This window comes from Zosterops lateralis (genome assembly GCF_965231275.1).
Source record: "Zosterops lateralis genome assembly, chromosome: 14".
Classification (NCBI taxonomy): domain Eukaryota; kingdom Metazoa; phylum Chordata; class Aves; order Passeriformes; family Zosteropidae; genus Zosterops; species Zosterops lateralis.
Window position 1 is genome coordinate 17,393,723 of NC_139774.1, and position 17,161 is coordinate 17,410,883.

A 17,161-nucleotide genomic window follows, 5' to 3' on the forward strand; every position below is an offset into this window, starting at 1 on the left:
GCAGATTTCAGTACATGATTTAATTAAATAATTAGCAGTGGCTGCCTTGGCTATTGGGTGTCATCTCCAGTTCATTTCAGGAAGTCTCTGTGTGTCTGAATTTCAGGAGCTCCAGCCTTTCACTGAAAGGAAAAGCCTTTCCAGGCACAGCAGGTTTGGGGCTTTAATCTCGTTTTTGTCTCTGCATCTGTGCAGAATTTTTTTGACTGTTAAACTCTGTCCTGCTGCATTTTTAGTTTAGTTTTATTTTATAGAGCTGGGCCTGGGGTCAGATGAGCTGTGAAAGCTCTGCTGCCTGAGCTGAGCTCTGCAGGGAAGGCTCAGTGGCTGGGGATTTGCAGAAATGTTAATAACGTTCTCTAAACCCTGCAGCACTGCAGAGCAAAGGTGTCCAGGCTGCTGCAGGGAGCCCTGGCAGGGCTGGGCTGGGCTCAGGCCCTGCATCACCACCTGGCCCTGCTTCCACTCACCTCACACCATCCCTGGCATGTACAACAATGGAACCCCTTTGGAAATATTCTGGATGCTTTCAATTTTAATTGTTTTCTTTTAAATTCCCTTGCTCTGACCTATTTCTGTCCCTGCCCACCCTGTGTGCAGTGTCACTCACCCGTGGGTGGCTCTTGGGCCCAGTTACACCAGTGGCCTTTTCCAACCTGCTGCTCCAGGACAGGAGTTCTGTTCCTTCCACTCTGTTCTTGCTTCACTCCTTTGAAGGCCTGGGGAGCTGCAAATATTCCTTCTCAGCTGGAGACTGGGGAATTTCTGGGAAATAGAAGCACAACAGAGCTTTTGAATTTCCTACCTGCTGTGCAAACACATCATCAAATCATTGTGCAACTCCCCTGCAGGATGCCTGATGTGCACCTGGAGTTTCCCAATGAAGGGAAGGGCAAAGGGAGCAGGACTGCAGCTGATTAGTGTTTGTAATTTAATTGGATTGTGTGAAAGTCACTGGGAATTGGGCAGGCTGGTACTGAGGACTCAAACCTCCAGGTCATCCCTCTCTCCAGCTGGACCAGAAACCTCTGGCAGGTGTTATCTGCCACCACAGCAAGTTCTCCTCCAGGCAAAAATCCAATTAATTGCCTGAAAGTCCTTTTGCATTGTCCAAATCCTGAACAAGTGCATGGATCTTGCTTTTGATTTTTAAGTGTTTTTTTTTCATGTCTAAACTAAACAGTCACAGCTGCCACCAGTAAAATAACTGGTGCCTCCTCCTGGTGCCACTGGCCACAACCCAGGGAGTGCCAGGGAGTTTTGAGTCACACATGTTGGACTTACAACCTCTAATAGGAAAAAAATGTTTCATGAAACACAATATTTTAAATACAAGTGCTCTTAAACCAAACAGTTCCTTTCTCCACTGTTCCAACAGTTACTCACCCTCCTGGTGACCAGCACGAGCCTCTGTTCCAGCTGGAGTTGTCCATCCTCAGCTCCCACCTTTGTTCCTCCTTCCTTTGCCTGCCAAACACAAAACCTTTCAGTACCTGCCCTTTGCCCTGAGGTGTTTGCACAGAAACAAAGGGAATGTTGGTCCTGTCCATGAGCTGGGATGAGCCTCTCCCTACAAAGAACTTTCTCCAGAATTTCCATAACACTCGTGGCTCAGACTTTGCATTTTTGGACACCAGAACTGACAGTGGGATTTGTCTCTGTTTTATGCAGAGGTTCTCCCTCACTTCTCTGTTTGTCCCCTCAGAGACTTTAATGCTTTTGGCTGCAGATGGGCTGAGGTTTAGAATCACAGGATGGTTTGGGCTGGAAGGGACATTAAAGTTCATCCAGTCCCACTCCCTGCCATGGGCAGGGACACCTTCCAGACACCAGGAACACCTTCCAGAGACCAGGAACACCTTCCAGAGACCAGGGACACCTTCCAGACACCAGTTTGCTCTAACTCCTATCCAACCTGGCCTCGTTCCAGATCCTGCTCATGAGTCCCAAGGCCTGGCTCTCAGAGGAGCTGGACACCTGCAGTTCCCTCCATCCCACCAAAGATTTGGAGCGTTTAATCTCTCTTAAAAGATTAAAAAAAAAAAAAAAAAAAAAAAAAAAAAAAAAAAAAAAATAAACACCAAAAAACAGCTCCCCAGTTCACATCTTCACAAGAAGTTCACATCATTTTCCTCTGTCTCCCAAAACCTCCCCAAGGGAGGCAGTCAGAGGCCACACTCCAGGGAAGGGTCAGTGGGACTGACACAGCACAGCTGATCCCTCCTGCCCTGCAGGATCCAAAATCCCCCCAGCTCATCCCTTGGGATATTCAGGATTTGACAAAGCACTGAGCTTTAAAGCCCAACCCCTCCTTCCTTGATTAGCACAAACTTCCTGGGATCTACCTGCCCCTGATGAGCACAGCCCCAGCCTGAGAGAGAGGAGAAGCTGCTGGTCACCAGTTCCTAGGCTTTAATTAGCTGTGTTATTCCCAAGGGATTACTGCTGCAGCCAAGAACCAATTATATCCCAGTGCCTCCTCTCCAACATGGGCAAAGATGCACTGGGGCACATTTAATGTGCAGCATTCATACGTTGCTCATTCACAAGCTTTCCCTCTTTGGATGGGTCCCAACATTTTCTTGCTCAGCAAGTTCATTTTTCCCACCCCGGGCAGGGCTGTGACTGCTGGGGGGGCTCTGGGCAGCCCTTGGCACAGGAATTGTGGCTCTAAGCCAGAGGCATCACTGCCTACCCTGACAAAGATTAAAGGCTCTAAATCAAGTGAAAATTAAAATAAACCCCTTTTTTTCCTGAATCTGCACGTTCACTGGGAATCTCCAAATTGGAAACCATCTGCAGCTGCAGCCTGGAGTCCCCAGAACTCACATTTCTCCCCCGTTGTTTCTCAAGGAGACAATTTGGAAATCCTGCATTCCCTAAATGGATGCAGCAGGATTAGGTCTGTCTTTGCTGGCCTGGCTGGGCCCAGGGCTCTGCTCCTGGTTCCCAGGACTCCCTGCCTGGTGTCCATGAGTTCTGGGCAGTGTCTGGGAGGCTCCAGGAGCAGCTGCTCCCCAGGACTGACCCCTGGCAGCCACAGAGCCAGGAGGGAGCCGGGAGGGAGCTGTGCTGTTCTGGGATTAGCACACACTGGGTTTTGGTTCCTGCCTCTGGGCAGTGAAGTGCAGCACCGCCTCCCTGCAGACACTCCAGGGAACAAGGATGGCAGGAACAGGGATGGCAGGAAGAAGGGGAAATGCTGTTATCTCGTCTGGGCGGTGGCTGCTGGAAGAGCTTCCTAAGTGTATTCCTGAGTGGTGCTGGCGAGTGCCCAGCGAGGTCCCTGGAGAGGCAGCGGGGCCAGGGCTTTTCTAACTGCATTTGTCCTGTTTCCACGAGCTCCTTGGGCTGTGACCCTCCATCTGAGGCATAGATTTAGAAGAATTAAAGATTGTAGTCAAAATAGATAGTGCTGAGATAATGTAGCTAGGACTTCCCTTTTGCTAACAGAAGCCAGACTGAAAGAACTGATAATCCTTGGAAGGAACCGATCAATCAGAGGAACTGTCAAACTAGGGCTTCTGCATCCTGAATAATCAATAGACCCCATGAATACAATACAATCATAAATCAAACAGTCCTGGGAAAAACAGGATTTAGCTGTCACGAACACTAAAGGTTAAAAAGTCAGAGCTGAGGAAGACAATCTTACTTCATCATTTTGGGACCCCACCCCATTAAAAAGACCACCGACCCATTTCAAAGAACAAACTACGCATGCTTGGTGGCTTTTTGGGCTAATTACCATACGAAGCGGGGAATGGGAGGTACCAGAGTTATGAATATGCATTTGTAGTTTGTGTATTCAATACTTCTGTACATAAAAGACCCTGTGATGATCTGTAAATTGCGCGTGTGTTTCTGGGAGCTATCCCGCACGCTGCCCGGCGTCGTAATAAACATACACTTTCTAACTTTAAACTGTTAGAGAGTCTTTGTCCGTCATAGTTGGATATTGGTATTAGATCAATGTCCATAGTTTTTTAATAAATCACATCGTGGGGCACTGCTCTGTCTGAGAGAGGAAGAATTGCAGTATTAGGAACTTAGGGAAAGGAGGAGGCTGGGAGCTCACAGATTTCCTGCCCGTGGCTCCAGCCCCGAGGTGCCCTTGAAGCGACAGCTCTCGCTGTGCCCCAACACATCCGTGTCCCTGCTCCCAGCTGGAATGCAGCTGAGCCCTTGGAACCTGGAGCCAGCAGCAGGTTTTCCAAGCCAAGATGCAGCTGACGGCTCCTGACAGGATCCTGCAGTGTTAATGCAGAGAAGTGTGAAGTCAAACCTCTCCAATTCTGCTCTCACAGCTCATGCCCAATGCTGCCTTTTTTAAAGGCAACCACAGCCAAGTGAGTGAAATGCAGAAGCATCATCCACATCCTTCTGAGCAGTGTCAGCATTCCTGGGGTTTTATCCTCAACATGGTCCAGTGTCCATCCCTGAACACCCTGGAGCCCCCAGCCCCTTCCCCTGACAGCTCAGAGCCTCCAGCAGGAACAGCCTCACTTAATATTTAATGACCAAGACAACCACAGTCAGAAATTCCAGTCCCCAAGCTCTCAAGATGCGGAGCTCAGCTGAAAATCTGGATTTCAAAATTAGAACTGCCCCTCCTGGGCTTGGAATATTTATCCCAAATTCAGAACACACCAAAAACCTCTACAGGGGTGTCCAGTGAGCGTGGAGCACCCATGGCTTGTGCTGCAAACCCAGCAAGGAAGGCAAAACAAAGAGCAAAGAGACATTCAAGGGAAAAGCAGGAGCAGAACCATAAAAGCCGGATATGGAACATGAATAAACCCCTCAGTATGACCCAGCAAACAACAGGAGCCTTTTCCTGGCTCCCAGCTCTGCCTGCAGAACACAACAGGGAGAACAAATCCCGGGAGAACAAATCCCACAACAAGTGGAGCAAGGACAAGGGAGGAGGACACAAACCCAGGGCACTGAGGATGAGTTTGTACCCAGGGTTTGGTTCTGCCCCGAGGGGCTCAGCCCTGGCACTGCCTCCCTTGGGGCAGAGGGACCAGCCCTTCCCAAAGAGCCGAGGAATGGCAAATTCAGGCAGGGCAGGGGGTCCCGCACTGATCTGCAGCTAAAGACTGAGCTGGGAGGGAAGTGCAGGGAGCTGCAGCCTAAAGGGATGGATGGCAGTGTGTGGTGGCATAATCCATTGGGGGAAATGACTGGGACTGTTTAAAAAGGGAATTTTTCCATAACTAACAAAGCTTCTGACGGAGGGAAGGGGGAACCCTGAGGGAACCGGGAGCCCCGGGGGAATGGGGAGCCCTGAAGGGAACCGGGAGCTCCGAGGGAACAGGGAGCCCCGGAGGGAAGCGGGAGCCTCAAAGGGAACCAGGAGCCCTGAGGGAACCGGGAACCCTGAGGGAACCGAGAGCCCCGAGGGAACCGGGAACCCCAAAGGGAACCGGGAGACCTGAGGGGAAGCGGGGACCCTCGAGGGAACCGGGAGCTCCGAAGGGAACCGGGAGCTCCGAGGGAAATGGGAGACCTGAGGGAACCGAGAGCCGTGAGGGCAGCGGGAGCCCCGAGAGAAGCGGGAGCCCCGATGGGAGAGGGAGCCCTGAGGGAATCGGGAGCCCCGAAGGGAAATGGGAGCCCCGAAGGGAAATGGGAGCCCTGAGGGAATCGGGAGCCCCAAAGGGAACCGGGAGCCCCGAAGGGAAATGGGAGCCCTGAGGGAAGCCGGAGCCCCAAAGGGAACCGGGAGCCCCTCAAGCCCAGCCGGGCCTCAGGAATGTTCCCGCACCCAGAACGTTCCCAAACAACCGCCGTGTGACAGTGAATTCACAGTGTCACTGTCACCCAGCCCTCCAGCAATGCCCCTGCCGCTGTCACCCTGCCAGATCTAAACCCCGACCCCTCACACTCCACACGGGAACCTCTCCAAACCCCTGCTGCCAGAGCCGCACTTTGGCCCGCGTTAAGCCTCGCCCTTTTATAACACTTTTGATGCTCGGGGGCGGCAATAAACGCCATTAGAGGGGCTTTGTGCGGGCCTTGGGTCACCTTTATCCCTTTGCCAGGCACCGGAGTGAGGATTAATCCACGAAGTAGTAATTGCAGAGCTATCAAAATGTGCCCGGCCGGCCTCTGTGAGGGCTCCGGCCCCTCAGCGCCGTGTCACAAAGGAAAAGCCATTAGCGAGCAATTACATTGCAGCAGGATTTCCCGGCCTAATGAGGATCGCCGATTCAAGAGGAGCTGCTGCAAGGCTGGAGGAATAATGAGAGAAAGGGGATGGGAGTTGCTGTAATTCCCGGCAGAATGAGAAACAAGCGTGAAGGGAAAAGGAAAACCATCTGCTGGAGCCGCGGCCAGATGTGGGTGTTTGTCACTCCCAAAGCATCCCCGAGTTAATTCCATTTGAGGGAAAAAATCCTCATTATCAACAACCAGGGTTAGTACCTTTGGGTGACCTACCAGCTCCTGGCACCCTCTGTGCCATAAAAAACACCCTTGTGCCATAAAAAACACCCTGTGCCATAAAAAACACCCTTGTGCCATAAACCATTAATTCGATTTGGGGGAAAAACTCCTCATTATCAACAACCAGGGTTAGTACCTTTGGGTGACCCACCAGCTCCTGGCAATCCTCTGTGCCATAAAAAACACCCTCTGTGCCATAAAACCACCCTGTGCCATAAACCATTAATTCTATTTTGGGGAAAAATTCCTCATTATCAACAACCAGGGTTAGTAGCTTTGGTTGATCCACCAGTTCCTGGCACCCTCTGTGCCATAAAAAACACCCTTGTGCCATAAAAAACATCCCCTGCCATAAAACCACCCTGTGCCATAAACCATTAATTCGATTTGGGGGAAAAATTCCTCATTATCAACAACCAGGGTTAGTACCTTTGGGTGACCCACCAGGTCCTGGCATCCTCTGTGCCATAAAAAACACCCTTGTGCCATAAAAACACCCTGTGCCATAAACCATTAATTCGATTTGGGGGAAAAATTCCTCATTATCAACAACCAGGGTTAGTACCTTTGGGTGATCCACCAGGTCCTGGCACCCTCTGTGCCATAAAAAACACCCTTGTGCCATAAAAAACACCCTTGTGCCATAAAAACACCCCTGTGCCATAAACCATTAATTCTATTTTGGGGAAAAATTCCTCATTATCAACAACCAGGGTTAGTGCCTTTGGGTGACCCACCAGTTCCTGGCAATCCTCTGTGCCATAAAAAACACCCTTGTGCCATAAAAAATACCCTGTGCCATAAAACCACCGATGCTTCCCTGAAATCAGAACTTCCTAGAAATCAAATTTACTCAAACAGGTTATTTTTTTGTTTGTTTGTTTGTTTAGCCTAAGAGCTCAACTCGACTTAGGGAATCTTTCTTTACGGTACCAAAAATGCAAGTGGAAAACATATGTGTTGAAATGCTGCCTTCTATTTGATGGGAAAGTGCAGTTCCAGAGTCTGCCATTCTATAAAATCATGGAACCACTAAGGTTTGAAAAAGCACCTTTCAGATCATTGAGTCCAAGCACCAAGCCAACACCACCAGATATTCTGGAAAAATACTTTATGGCATGGCCCTGCTTTGGGAGCTCTGGAACAGAAATTACCTCTCCAGCACCTCCTGATCCCTCCAGGGCAAGGAAACACAGCTCAGGACAAGGCAACTCTCCTTGGATGGAGAAATTCCCCTGTACACTTACCTGTGAGGGTAAAACTTGTCTGAACTCCATAAAAACCAGCCCAAGGACTGTGTGTGCCCTTCCCGTGGCATCCCCTCCTCCTGGGACTGTGGCAGAGCCACCAGGGTTTCCTTGGATCTGTCTCTACCACACCATCTTTTCTTGCTTATTCCAATTTTTCCTACTGTTTTGGGAAGCATCCAGCTGGCTGAGCATGGCTTGGGATCTTTCAGCTGCTCTGGTGAAAGGTGAGGTTATGTAGAGATTTGTCCACCTGATGGAATTCCAGCAGTGGACCAGCAACCTCAGTTTAATCTTTGTTTAATCCAGAAAAAAACCACTTCTGACATAAATCAAAGGTTTTGGGGTCGAGGACTAATAAAGCAAGAAAGTTAAAGACATCAAAACATTATTTCCCTTTAAAAGAGCACTGAAAAAAATCAAGGCTTTATTTGAATAAATGTTACACAACATTCTTTATCATTTTTACTTCTCAGCAAACCTTAAAGGGTGAAATCAGATTTTCCTCATTCAAGTCTACAAAATGAAAGAGGCATAGTGACCATTCAATATACAGACAAGAAGGTAGCACGGAGCAAAGCTTAAATATTAAGCAACTAAAGCAAAAAAGTGAAAAGCAATACATTACTGTCACTCTCTCTCATTAGAATATCCCTGACAATTTCATTTCCAAACGAAAACGTGGTTTCCAACGCAATGCTGGGAAAAAGCAAGGCAGACATGAGCTCCCTTGGATGCTATTTGCTCTATACCCATATTCTCCAGTGCACACCTGCATCCCTTGGGTTAATAATCCCTCCTGCTTCAGCTGCTGTGCTCAGGGAGGGGAGAGGAGGGGAGGAGAGCCCTGGGGGATCCGGGGGCACAGCCAGGCACTACCGGCTTCCAAAACAACAGCAGGCACTCCTCAATCCCATGTGCAACAACCCTGCCACCACAGTCCCGGGCCTTTTTCCTGAGCAGAAACTGGTTTGTGCCATGTGGTTTGGTGGCTTTTCTTTGTTTGGTTTGTGGTTTTTTTTCTTTTAGGGGGGTGGTGGGGGAAAATGTACCTGATTAGGCCGAGCCCCCCATCCATTGTCAATCCGAGCGGAGGTGAAAGGCTGGCACGGACCCGGCACCGAGTCACCCCTTTCCTCATTCACTTGTCTCAATCTTTCAGTTCTAGTCACATCCCAGGCCTTGAGCAGGACCAGACTGCTGGGCCTCTTCCACTGGTGAGAAGGAAAAGCACTGTAGAACAAATATTCATCCAAATTCTAATAAAAGTTTGGACTTTATGATGAGATCGTTATGGCAAACGGTACTACGTGAATGCACTGCACAGCACTGTACAGCCTGGTTTTAAAAAGTAGGTAGCAAATATTCGATTTCTGCATTTATAAATAAAGGAATTTAGCTCTGAAAAGCAGACACTGAACCAGCACAAAGCACGAGCTGCCACACACTCAGTGTGTGAATCCCTGATGGGCCTGGCTGGGGTCTGGGGGCCTGTCCCAGCCTGTCACTTCCCCCTCTCCGATTGTTTAACAAGTATAAACCTGTTGCCAATGACAGAGTTGTCCTAACTTCAAATTTTATGTGGTTCATTCAGGCTCCAGACACGAAGAAATTGTCTTTGTGCTGACCCAGAGGCCCCTTGGAAAAGTCCCTCTGGTTTAAAACGATCCAGACAAAGACATTCTATTTTCTCCAATTGAATCAGGATATCAGTAAAGAGGAAAAGAGTTTCCTACAAGTCCTTTCATCTCTATAGAAACAGAAATTTGACTTTTAGTAGATTATGTGCACATTTTCATCTCTTCAAAACAAATATTTGTTTTCCCAGGTTCCACAATAAATCCTCTACTAAGAACTTTAAAAGAAATGGTTCTGCCGAGACAGTGTGCACACAATGGAAATAATTAGTGACAAATAAATTAATATTTAATAACTCAAGATTTCAGCAGTGTGTCCAGCATTCCCAAGCTCCACTGAAGTCAGTCTTACCCAAGACCTTTGTGGGAGGGGAATAAAATGGATAAAACCCAGTGAGTTTCTTTTTTTTTTTTTTTTTTTTTTGATTTACAGCTTTTCAAAGAAGTCAACGCAACTCAGATCAACAACCATCAGAAACTCTAATAAAACCTTTGCTCTCTACTAGTTACCTATCTGAAAAATATTTATGTCAAAAGGAAAAAAAATAACCTATGATTTGAAATAGAAATGCCATCCCATTGAATCACTCTCCATTCATGATTCCCATCCCGTTATAGGATTATAAGAAAACTGCTGCTCTCTGCCTTGTAGCCCCTCTCAAGGTTATTTCACAACCCTCAGTTCCCTAAGTGTTACAATAGCATAAATAAAATGCAACCATATTCACACAGAAGGAGCTTTCCCATAAAACAGAGATCCATGGAGTTTGTGGTCACTGTCCTTTCCATCACCTCTATGGGAAATGTTGGTCTCAATAGCAGGACTGTTCATATTTCACAAAAACAACTGGGTTTGGACATGCTTTGATCACAGATCACAGCTCTGCTAACACCTGCACTAAATACTAACTAAGCCTCAGAGAATGGAAAAATTGCAATGCTAAAAGTCAAGAATTAAAAGAAAAGTTCAAAAGTTACAGTCAACTTCCCAGGCAAATTGGCTCCGTCACTGGCACCTCTCAAGACATACAAACGTGACTGTCACATTACAAAAACCCCAGTTATCTGCAGTGAGTCTTCATCCTAACAATTCAAGTGGTTCCTTGCATGTAAGTGTCATAGAGTCTTTCGTAATTTCATGCGTCATTTATTGCAAAAAAGTTTTATAAAATATTTCCTAACATCTTTTGAAATTTTAAGGAAAATGTACATTAGGTACAGGTGCCCTAACGGTGCGAGGGGGAGCTTTAAACATCTTTTTACCCCCTTTCCCCTTCAAAAAAAAAATGTTTACTACTTGGTGAAGATTTCAGAGGAAAAATAGGACAAGTCAGTCTCAGATTTCTCTCAGTCCTGATGAGCTGGTGCTCTTCGTGGCAGTGTAGTGAGGTTCCATAAAAACAGCGGGTCATTAGTGTCTCTGAGCTGAAAAGGGGAGAGAAAGGGAACATGGTTAAATGTCTTCCAGTACATATTGCAAAAGTAGGTAAAGCAAAAGCTGAGGTGGCCAGGAAAGTTACTGGCTCACCTGCTTTGTGCATCGTGTGCAGAAGACAAAAAATAGATTGACATTATCACAAGACAGACACAAGTGAGCAAACTCCTCCGGGGGCTGGGGATTGAGGAGGAGCCACCGTAGCAATCTGTTACATCTCACCCCATTTCAGCATCCAGAGAGAACTCCAATTGTAAAGACATTTAAAGGCAGCTCAGGAAGCAGGGAGATTAATTCACAAAATCTATACATCGATGGCAGTTCACATCACAAAGCTAAATGTGACCCTGCAGTGCCCTTCCACACACGAGAGCCGAGAGCCTGGGGGAGCACTGAACTATAAACCTGCTAATGGTGTTCCTTTCCCATGGCTGCCTCTGTTTTCCCATTTACTGCAGAGAACAGAGAATTACAATAAAGCAGACAGGAACAGCCTGAGCCCTGCATCAACCATCACCAGTCAGCCACCAGTTCTTACTGGGAGCAGGGGGAGGCCCCTGGCATGGGTTGTCCAGAGAAGCTGTGGCTGTCCCAAGGCCAGGCTGGATGGGGCTTGGGACAACCTGGGACAATGGGAGGTGTCCCTGTCCATGGCAGGGGTGGCACTGGATGGGCTTTAAGGTCCCTCCCAACCCAAACCAGCCTGGGATTCTATGGAGATTGTGCTCCTCAGACCCAGTGACTGAAAACCTGACTGCCTGTGTCAGCTCAGTGTCTGTGCCAGTGAACCCCTGACCTTCCTGAGTGCAGCCCAGTGCTGGTCATCATTCCATGGGGTCACTCACTCCATGTGGGATCTGTGGGTCACTCGCTCCATGTGGGATCCGTGGTTTGTGGGACAGTGACAGCTCAGCCTGGCTGAGGGCACAGCTCTCCTGGGATCTCCAGTGAGCTCAAAGGCTGGACTCTTGCTTTGAAGCAGCTCCATTCAACTGCTGGAGGCAGAATCACACAGAATCCCAGGATCACACAGATCCCAGATTGGAAAAGCCCTCCCAGAACACTGAGTCCACCCTGTCCCCATCCCTACCTTGTCCCCAGAGCACTGAGTGCCACCTCCAGCCCTTCCTGGGACACTCCAGGGATGGGGATCCAAACCTCCCTGGGCACTTCCAAGGCCTGAGCGCCCTTTCCATGGGGAAATTCCTGCTGCTGTCCACCCTGAGCCTCCCCTGGCCCAGCCTGAGGCCGTTCCCTCTCCTCCTGTCCCTGTTCCCTGGGAGCAGAGCCTGACCCCCCCGGCTGTCCCCTCCTGGCAGGGACTTGTGCAGAGCCACAAGGTCCCCCCTGAGCCTCCTTTTCTCCAGGCTCAGCCCCTTCCCAGCTCCCTCAGCCCCTCCTGGGGCTCCAGACCCTTCCCCAGCTCCCTCAGCCCCTCCTGGGGCTCCAGCCATCCTAAGGACTGCCCTGGGAACGTTGCAAAGGTAAAAATGTGTGTCAGGACAGGCAGTGACACGACTCAGGCCTTTCCTGCCTGTCCCACTGAACTCAGCTCTCACAGCCTTTTCCTGGCAGCCAGCACTGCCAGGGGGATTCTGATTTTTCAATGGGAACATTTTCTCAATCCCTTTATTCACTGCTGTCCAAAGAGAATCGCTGCCTTTGAAAGTCCTGGCTTTTATCTCCAAAGGAAAAGCAGAAGGACACCAGGCAGTTATGGAGGGGGAGAAAAGACACCCCAGAAGGACAAGAGAAGCAAAAATAGCAGCACATCCCATCAGGGATTAAACCTCAAGGCCAGGAGCCCAAATTTAAATAGTTACAGTAACATTTCTGCACCTTCCTGGGGGATAATGCTGCGTCTGTGCAAAACTATGGAAGAGAAGGCACAAAACTCCTATTTTCCTGCCACAGATTCCATTTGTAGCCAGTGGAGAAGAGGGAAAGCAGGCTGCTCTTCCAGATGATGAACTACTAAAAGCAAGAACTGTTCCCTTGTTTTAGAGCCTCCAGCAGCAGGACCTCAGCCACCAGGAAAACAAAGAGCAGCAACACATTCTTCCCTTTATGTGCCTAATTCCCTGAAATATAAGACACAGCATCAAGAATTCCTAAAACATGATCCAACTCAGTTTTTTCCATATAATTGTATCAGGAGAGTTTTTTCCTAAATCCCTCAATACTTGAAATACCTCAAGGAAAGACTTTTTTTTTTTTTTCATTAACTAAACTTCTAAATAAACTGACTACAATTCTTTTAAAAATCATTTTTGTGGATTTAGTTCCTTTTCACCAGAGTTACTAAGTGCCTAAAGTAGCACCACGTGGTTTAAAATCCTGAATCATGGCAGAGGTGCAATTAAACCCCAGCATTTCCTAAAGCCAAACAAAAACCCCCACACATTACTAAATAAAAAATGATGCCAAATTAGCATTTAAGCAAATATTTGCTTGGAATTGTATCTGCTGATTTTACTGACAAAGCAAGATCCCATCTCCCCCTTTGTGCACCTGTTAAAGGACAGCAAGGACAATTCTGCCACCTGAATTTGCTGTGATTTTGTCACAGAATCTCAGTGCTGGGAACAAGCACTTGCCTCCCAAAGCAGATTCCCAGCACATGTAGGAGAATATTCCTTATTCATATTTGACATCCAAAACATCTGTAAACAAACATGAAAACTGACCTAGATCTGTTTTTTTTTTTCCTAAAGAACAACCTGAATTCAAGTTGCTGTTCCATAAATGGCATCAGCCAAGCAGGAGCTGCACACAGAGCCCCTGGCAGAAGGGGCAGTGCAGGTTTCCTCAGATCAAACCTGGAGGACTCCAATGTGATTCCTGCAGGATGTGACCAGGACACAGAGGGCAGAATCTTTCATTATAGGCATATTTTTACAAATATTCTGTTTTTGCAAAATCAGCCTTGCTAATGACAAAGTGACAGGGCAAATCCATCTCTGTCCTCTCCCACTCCTGGCTGCTCTGATCCATTGGTTTTCAAACCCTGCCATTACACACACAGCACCCAGGGTTTCACTATCACAAATGCAATCAATATTCCAGTGCTTGATTTCAACTCCCTGCCTCACTTTAAGTGTTATTTTATTTCCTGTCCCAGCTGCAACTCAACAGAGTTTGCCTCTGCCCCCGTCCCAAGAGATTCACACACCTGGAATATCCTCAGTTCCCACAGCTCTCTCCTCCTCCTCTGCACTGAGGGGTGGAATCACTGGCATAAAAACAGAATTACAGCTGTTCAAAACGTGCCTGCTCCTGATTTGGGAAGTAATTTGTCAAACACAGCCCAAATAAACCCCACAGATCCATTTCCTCTCACACTGAAGGGGCAAAGCCCGGATTCAAACTTGCTCCAGGGGATTCTGATTTGTTCCCTGAGCCAACTCCTACCTGCAGGCTGCTAAATTCTCCCCTCAGGCCATGGGCAGGCAGAAAGAGGAGATCAAAGATGGCACAAGCACAGGGAGTCACCTTTGGCAGGTTATTTCACCTTTTATTTTTTCCCGTTTTGCTCCCATGTGTCTCCCTCTGGGATGTGCAAGCTGGCTGAGGTTTTGTGAGCCCTGTCAGCACCACCCACTCCCCACCTCCTGCCAGCAACACAAATTGTTTTTTCCTGGGGAAAACACAGCCCTGGATCCGAGTTCTCCTCAGGGGTTGGTCCCTGGCACTGAGGTGAAAACTCCAGGGAGTTTCCCAATCTGGGAAATTCAGGGAAAAAGCAGGATGGGCAAACCAGTCACCAACTCCCTGGCACCACAGCCCTGCTGCTCTCTGCATTGTGTTCACACAAGGCCACTTGTGTCACTGTTAATTTTAAGAAAAGAAATCATTAATTAATTTAAATGACAGTCTGGATTGTATCCACGTCCCAGGTAATACAGAATATTGAAATGTATGAGTAAATCATAAGCTGCTATTAGGATCCAACAATTAAACCCCAATAATTAGAGGTGTTTCTGACCTGGGAGGAATTGCTGCTGTTTGATAAAACCACCCAAATGACCACAAAAGAGATAGATGGGGTCAGACTGGACCAGGGGCCTAAAAATGCCAGGAGGGTGAGCAGGGAAGAGAAAGGAAAAGGTACAAGGGATGTCAGTGACCTAAACAGCCACACTGTGAACTCTCTGCCAGGGTGACCCTCTGGGAGGGAACTGGTTAAACTCAAATCCAAAGGTGGCACAGAGAACAGCAGCTGGGGGGTTAAATATTGACTGGGAACTGCCATTGTCACTGCAAGGACAGGGATGACCAGACACGTTCTTTCCAGCAGGGATTGAGGATAATTTGATGCTGGGTATTCCCAGCCCCATCTCTCACACCTGAGCTAATGGATCTTCCCTCAGCCTGGCAGCTACACAAGTTTTCAGGGTTAAATGTGGGTGATCCCTGGTGACTCCACGGTCAGAAGCTTTGTTAGTTATGGAAAAATTCCCTTTTTAAACACTGCAGTCATTTCCCCCAATGGATTATGCCACCACACACTGTCATCCATCCCTTTAGGCTCCAGCTCACTGCACTTCCCTCCCAGCTCAGTCTTTAGCTACAGATCAGTGCGGGACCCCCTGCCCTGCCTGAATTTGCTATTCCTGCAGGCATTCATTGGAACACAATTATAAAGCAAAAGATGGACTGAAATAGCCTTTCCCTGATTATCAGTCTGCTCCTTTCCCCAGCTCCTCAGCCAAGAAAGCTGCTCTGTTTCCTCACTGGACTTCACAGAACAGGCAGGATGGATGATGATGCCGAGAATGAGCTGCTGACATTTATTTTCCAAAATTCACGTTCCTATTCTACTCTGACAGTTTTAGCAGACTTGAAAGAAAATCAATATCAGGACTTAAGAGAGTTAAACAGAACCAGACCTAAGGGCTAGCAATGCAAAAAGGAACTCTCACCCTTCCTCACTTGTGCTACTCTTAATCCTAATCACAGTTAGAAACTATGTTCTAAAAACTCAAAGGTATTTTACACCATGATGAAAAAAGAGTCTTTTCAGCCTTGCACAGACTTAAACCACCCCAGGAACCCCACCCCAGGGTAGTTCTGTAGCTTCCAAACTAAACACAGCAGCGTCTGAAAGAGAAACCAAATCATCCGAGATGATTATCTCACTGAAGTGTTGACACAAAGTTACAACTCCAATTAGAACAGCAACAAATACCTGTGCAATTTCCTGCGTGACTCCACTTCAGACACACACAAACCATTTCCCTTCCAGCTTTGCTCCTCACACCTTCCAACACCTCTGGGGAGAGAGATCTGAGTTTTGGAATAACTGCTCTGTCTCCAAAGGCATTTGAACTGAAGATTTTCAGAACACCTGGACTAGAAACTCACCGTGCCCTGTCTCATTCTTCCCCAAACTGTCAGACCAAAAATACCCAACAACCACACCGAGGCATTGCATTAACTAAAAAAGGCATCACTTGCAATTTATCCCATTAAATTGATGGGAAAATCCCAAACTCTCTGCTCCTGTTTGCCTTGTGAAGGCAGAGCCACAGAAGGATTTAGGTTGGAAAACACCTCCAAGATCACCAGGTCTATTCTGTGCCCCATCCCCACCTTGTCCTCAGCTCAGAGCTCTGAGTGCCACATCCAGGAATTCCTGGGACACTCCAGGGATGGTGACCCCAAATCTCTCTCAATTCCAAGGCCTGAGCACCCTTTCCATGAGGAAATCCATCCTGATACCTCAGTGATTGTCCCCTGGCCCAGCCTGAGGCTGTTGGTAGCCAAACCTGGCCCAGGGATGCTCCATGGATAAATCATGGATAAATCACGGAGGTGCCACTGCCCCAGAGCTGTGGCACTGCTGGGGAACCACAGGCACAGCAAAATGTGGTTTTACAGTTCAGCTAAAGCAGCCCCAAGCCTTGTCCCTGCCTTCAAGGCTCTCTCAGCCCAGCCCCTGGAAACTGCTGCATCCCCAGGAGCAGCTCCTGGCGAGTTAAAAGGAAAATCAGGGTTGAGCATGAAGAGATTTTCAACTTATTGTAACATGGTGCTGTAAAAAATGAATTTAACAAAACAAATTGCTGGTTTTGAGCCCTTCTCAGTCTGCAGCTGTACAGCACATTCACTATGAAACTGAGGAAAGACTTCAAATTCATCAGCTACAAATCAAAACTTTAAATCCTTCCATAAACAGTCCTTTTGAACACCAAACAAGCCAAAGAAAGCCCTCCCATACCTGCTGCTCCCCCAGTGAACACCTGAGCAAACTCAGCCTATGTAAGCTGCAGGGCTATTCTAATTTTATATAAATTAAGAGAACAAAGCTTCCAGGTCTTCTAAAAGAAAAAAATCACAATGTCAATATTGATTTTGCTACTACTTGGCTTAGAACAACTGACTTAAAACCA

At 47.7% G+C, this 17,161-nt stretch overlaps 1 protein-coding gene across 4 annotated transcripts in view; it reads right to left on the reverse strand.

Moving 5' to 3' along the window:
- Positions 1–623: 623 nt before the first annotated feature.
- Positions 624–17,161, reverse strand: part of PWWP2A (PWWP domain containing 2A) — a 31,763-nt gene continuing 15,225 nt past the window's right edge. Inside the window, exons 3-4 of one of the 4 annotated variants that reach the window (XM_083871730.1) lie at positions 1,387–1,467; positions 624–765 (exon numbers count right to left, since the gene is read on the reverse strand). In XM_083871730.1, the coding sequence (XP_083727856.1) occupies positions 1,436–1,467 (32 nt within the window). In that variant the 3' untranslated portion in view covers positions 624–765; positions 1,387–1,435. Of the gene's footprint in view, positions 766–1,386; positions 1,468–9,732; positions 10,760–11,657; positions 11,765–13,752; positions 14,002–17,161 lie in introns of those variants that run through there. The other 3 variants (XM_083871731.1, XM_083871727.1, XM_083871728.1) reach the window with 3 other exon arrangements.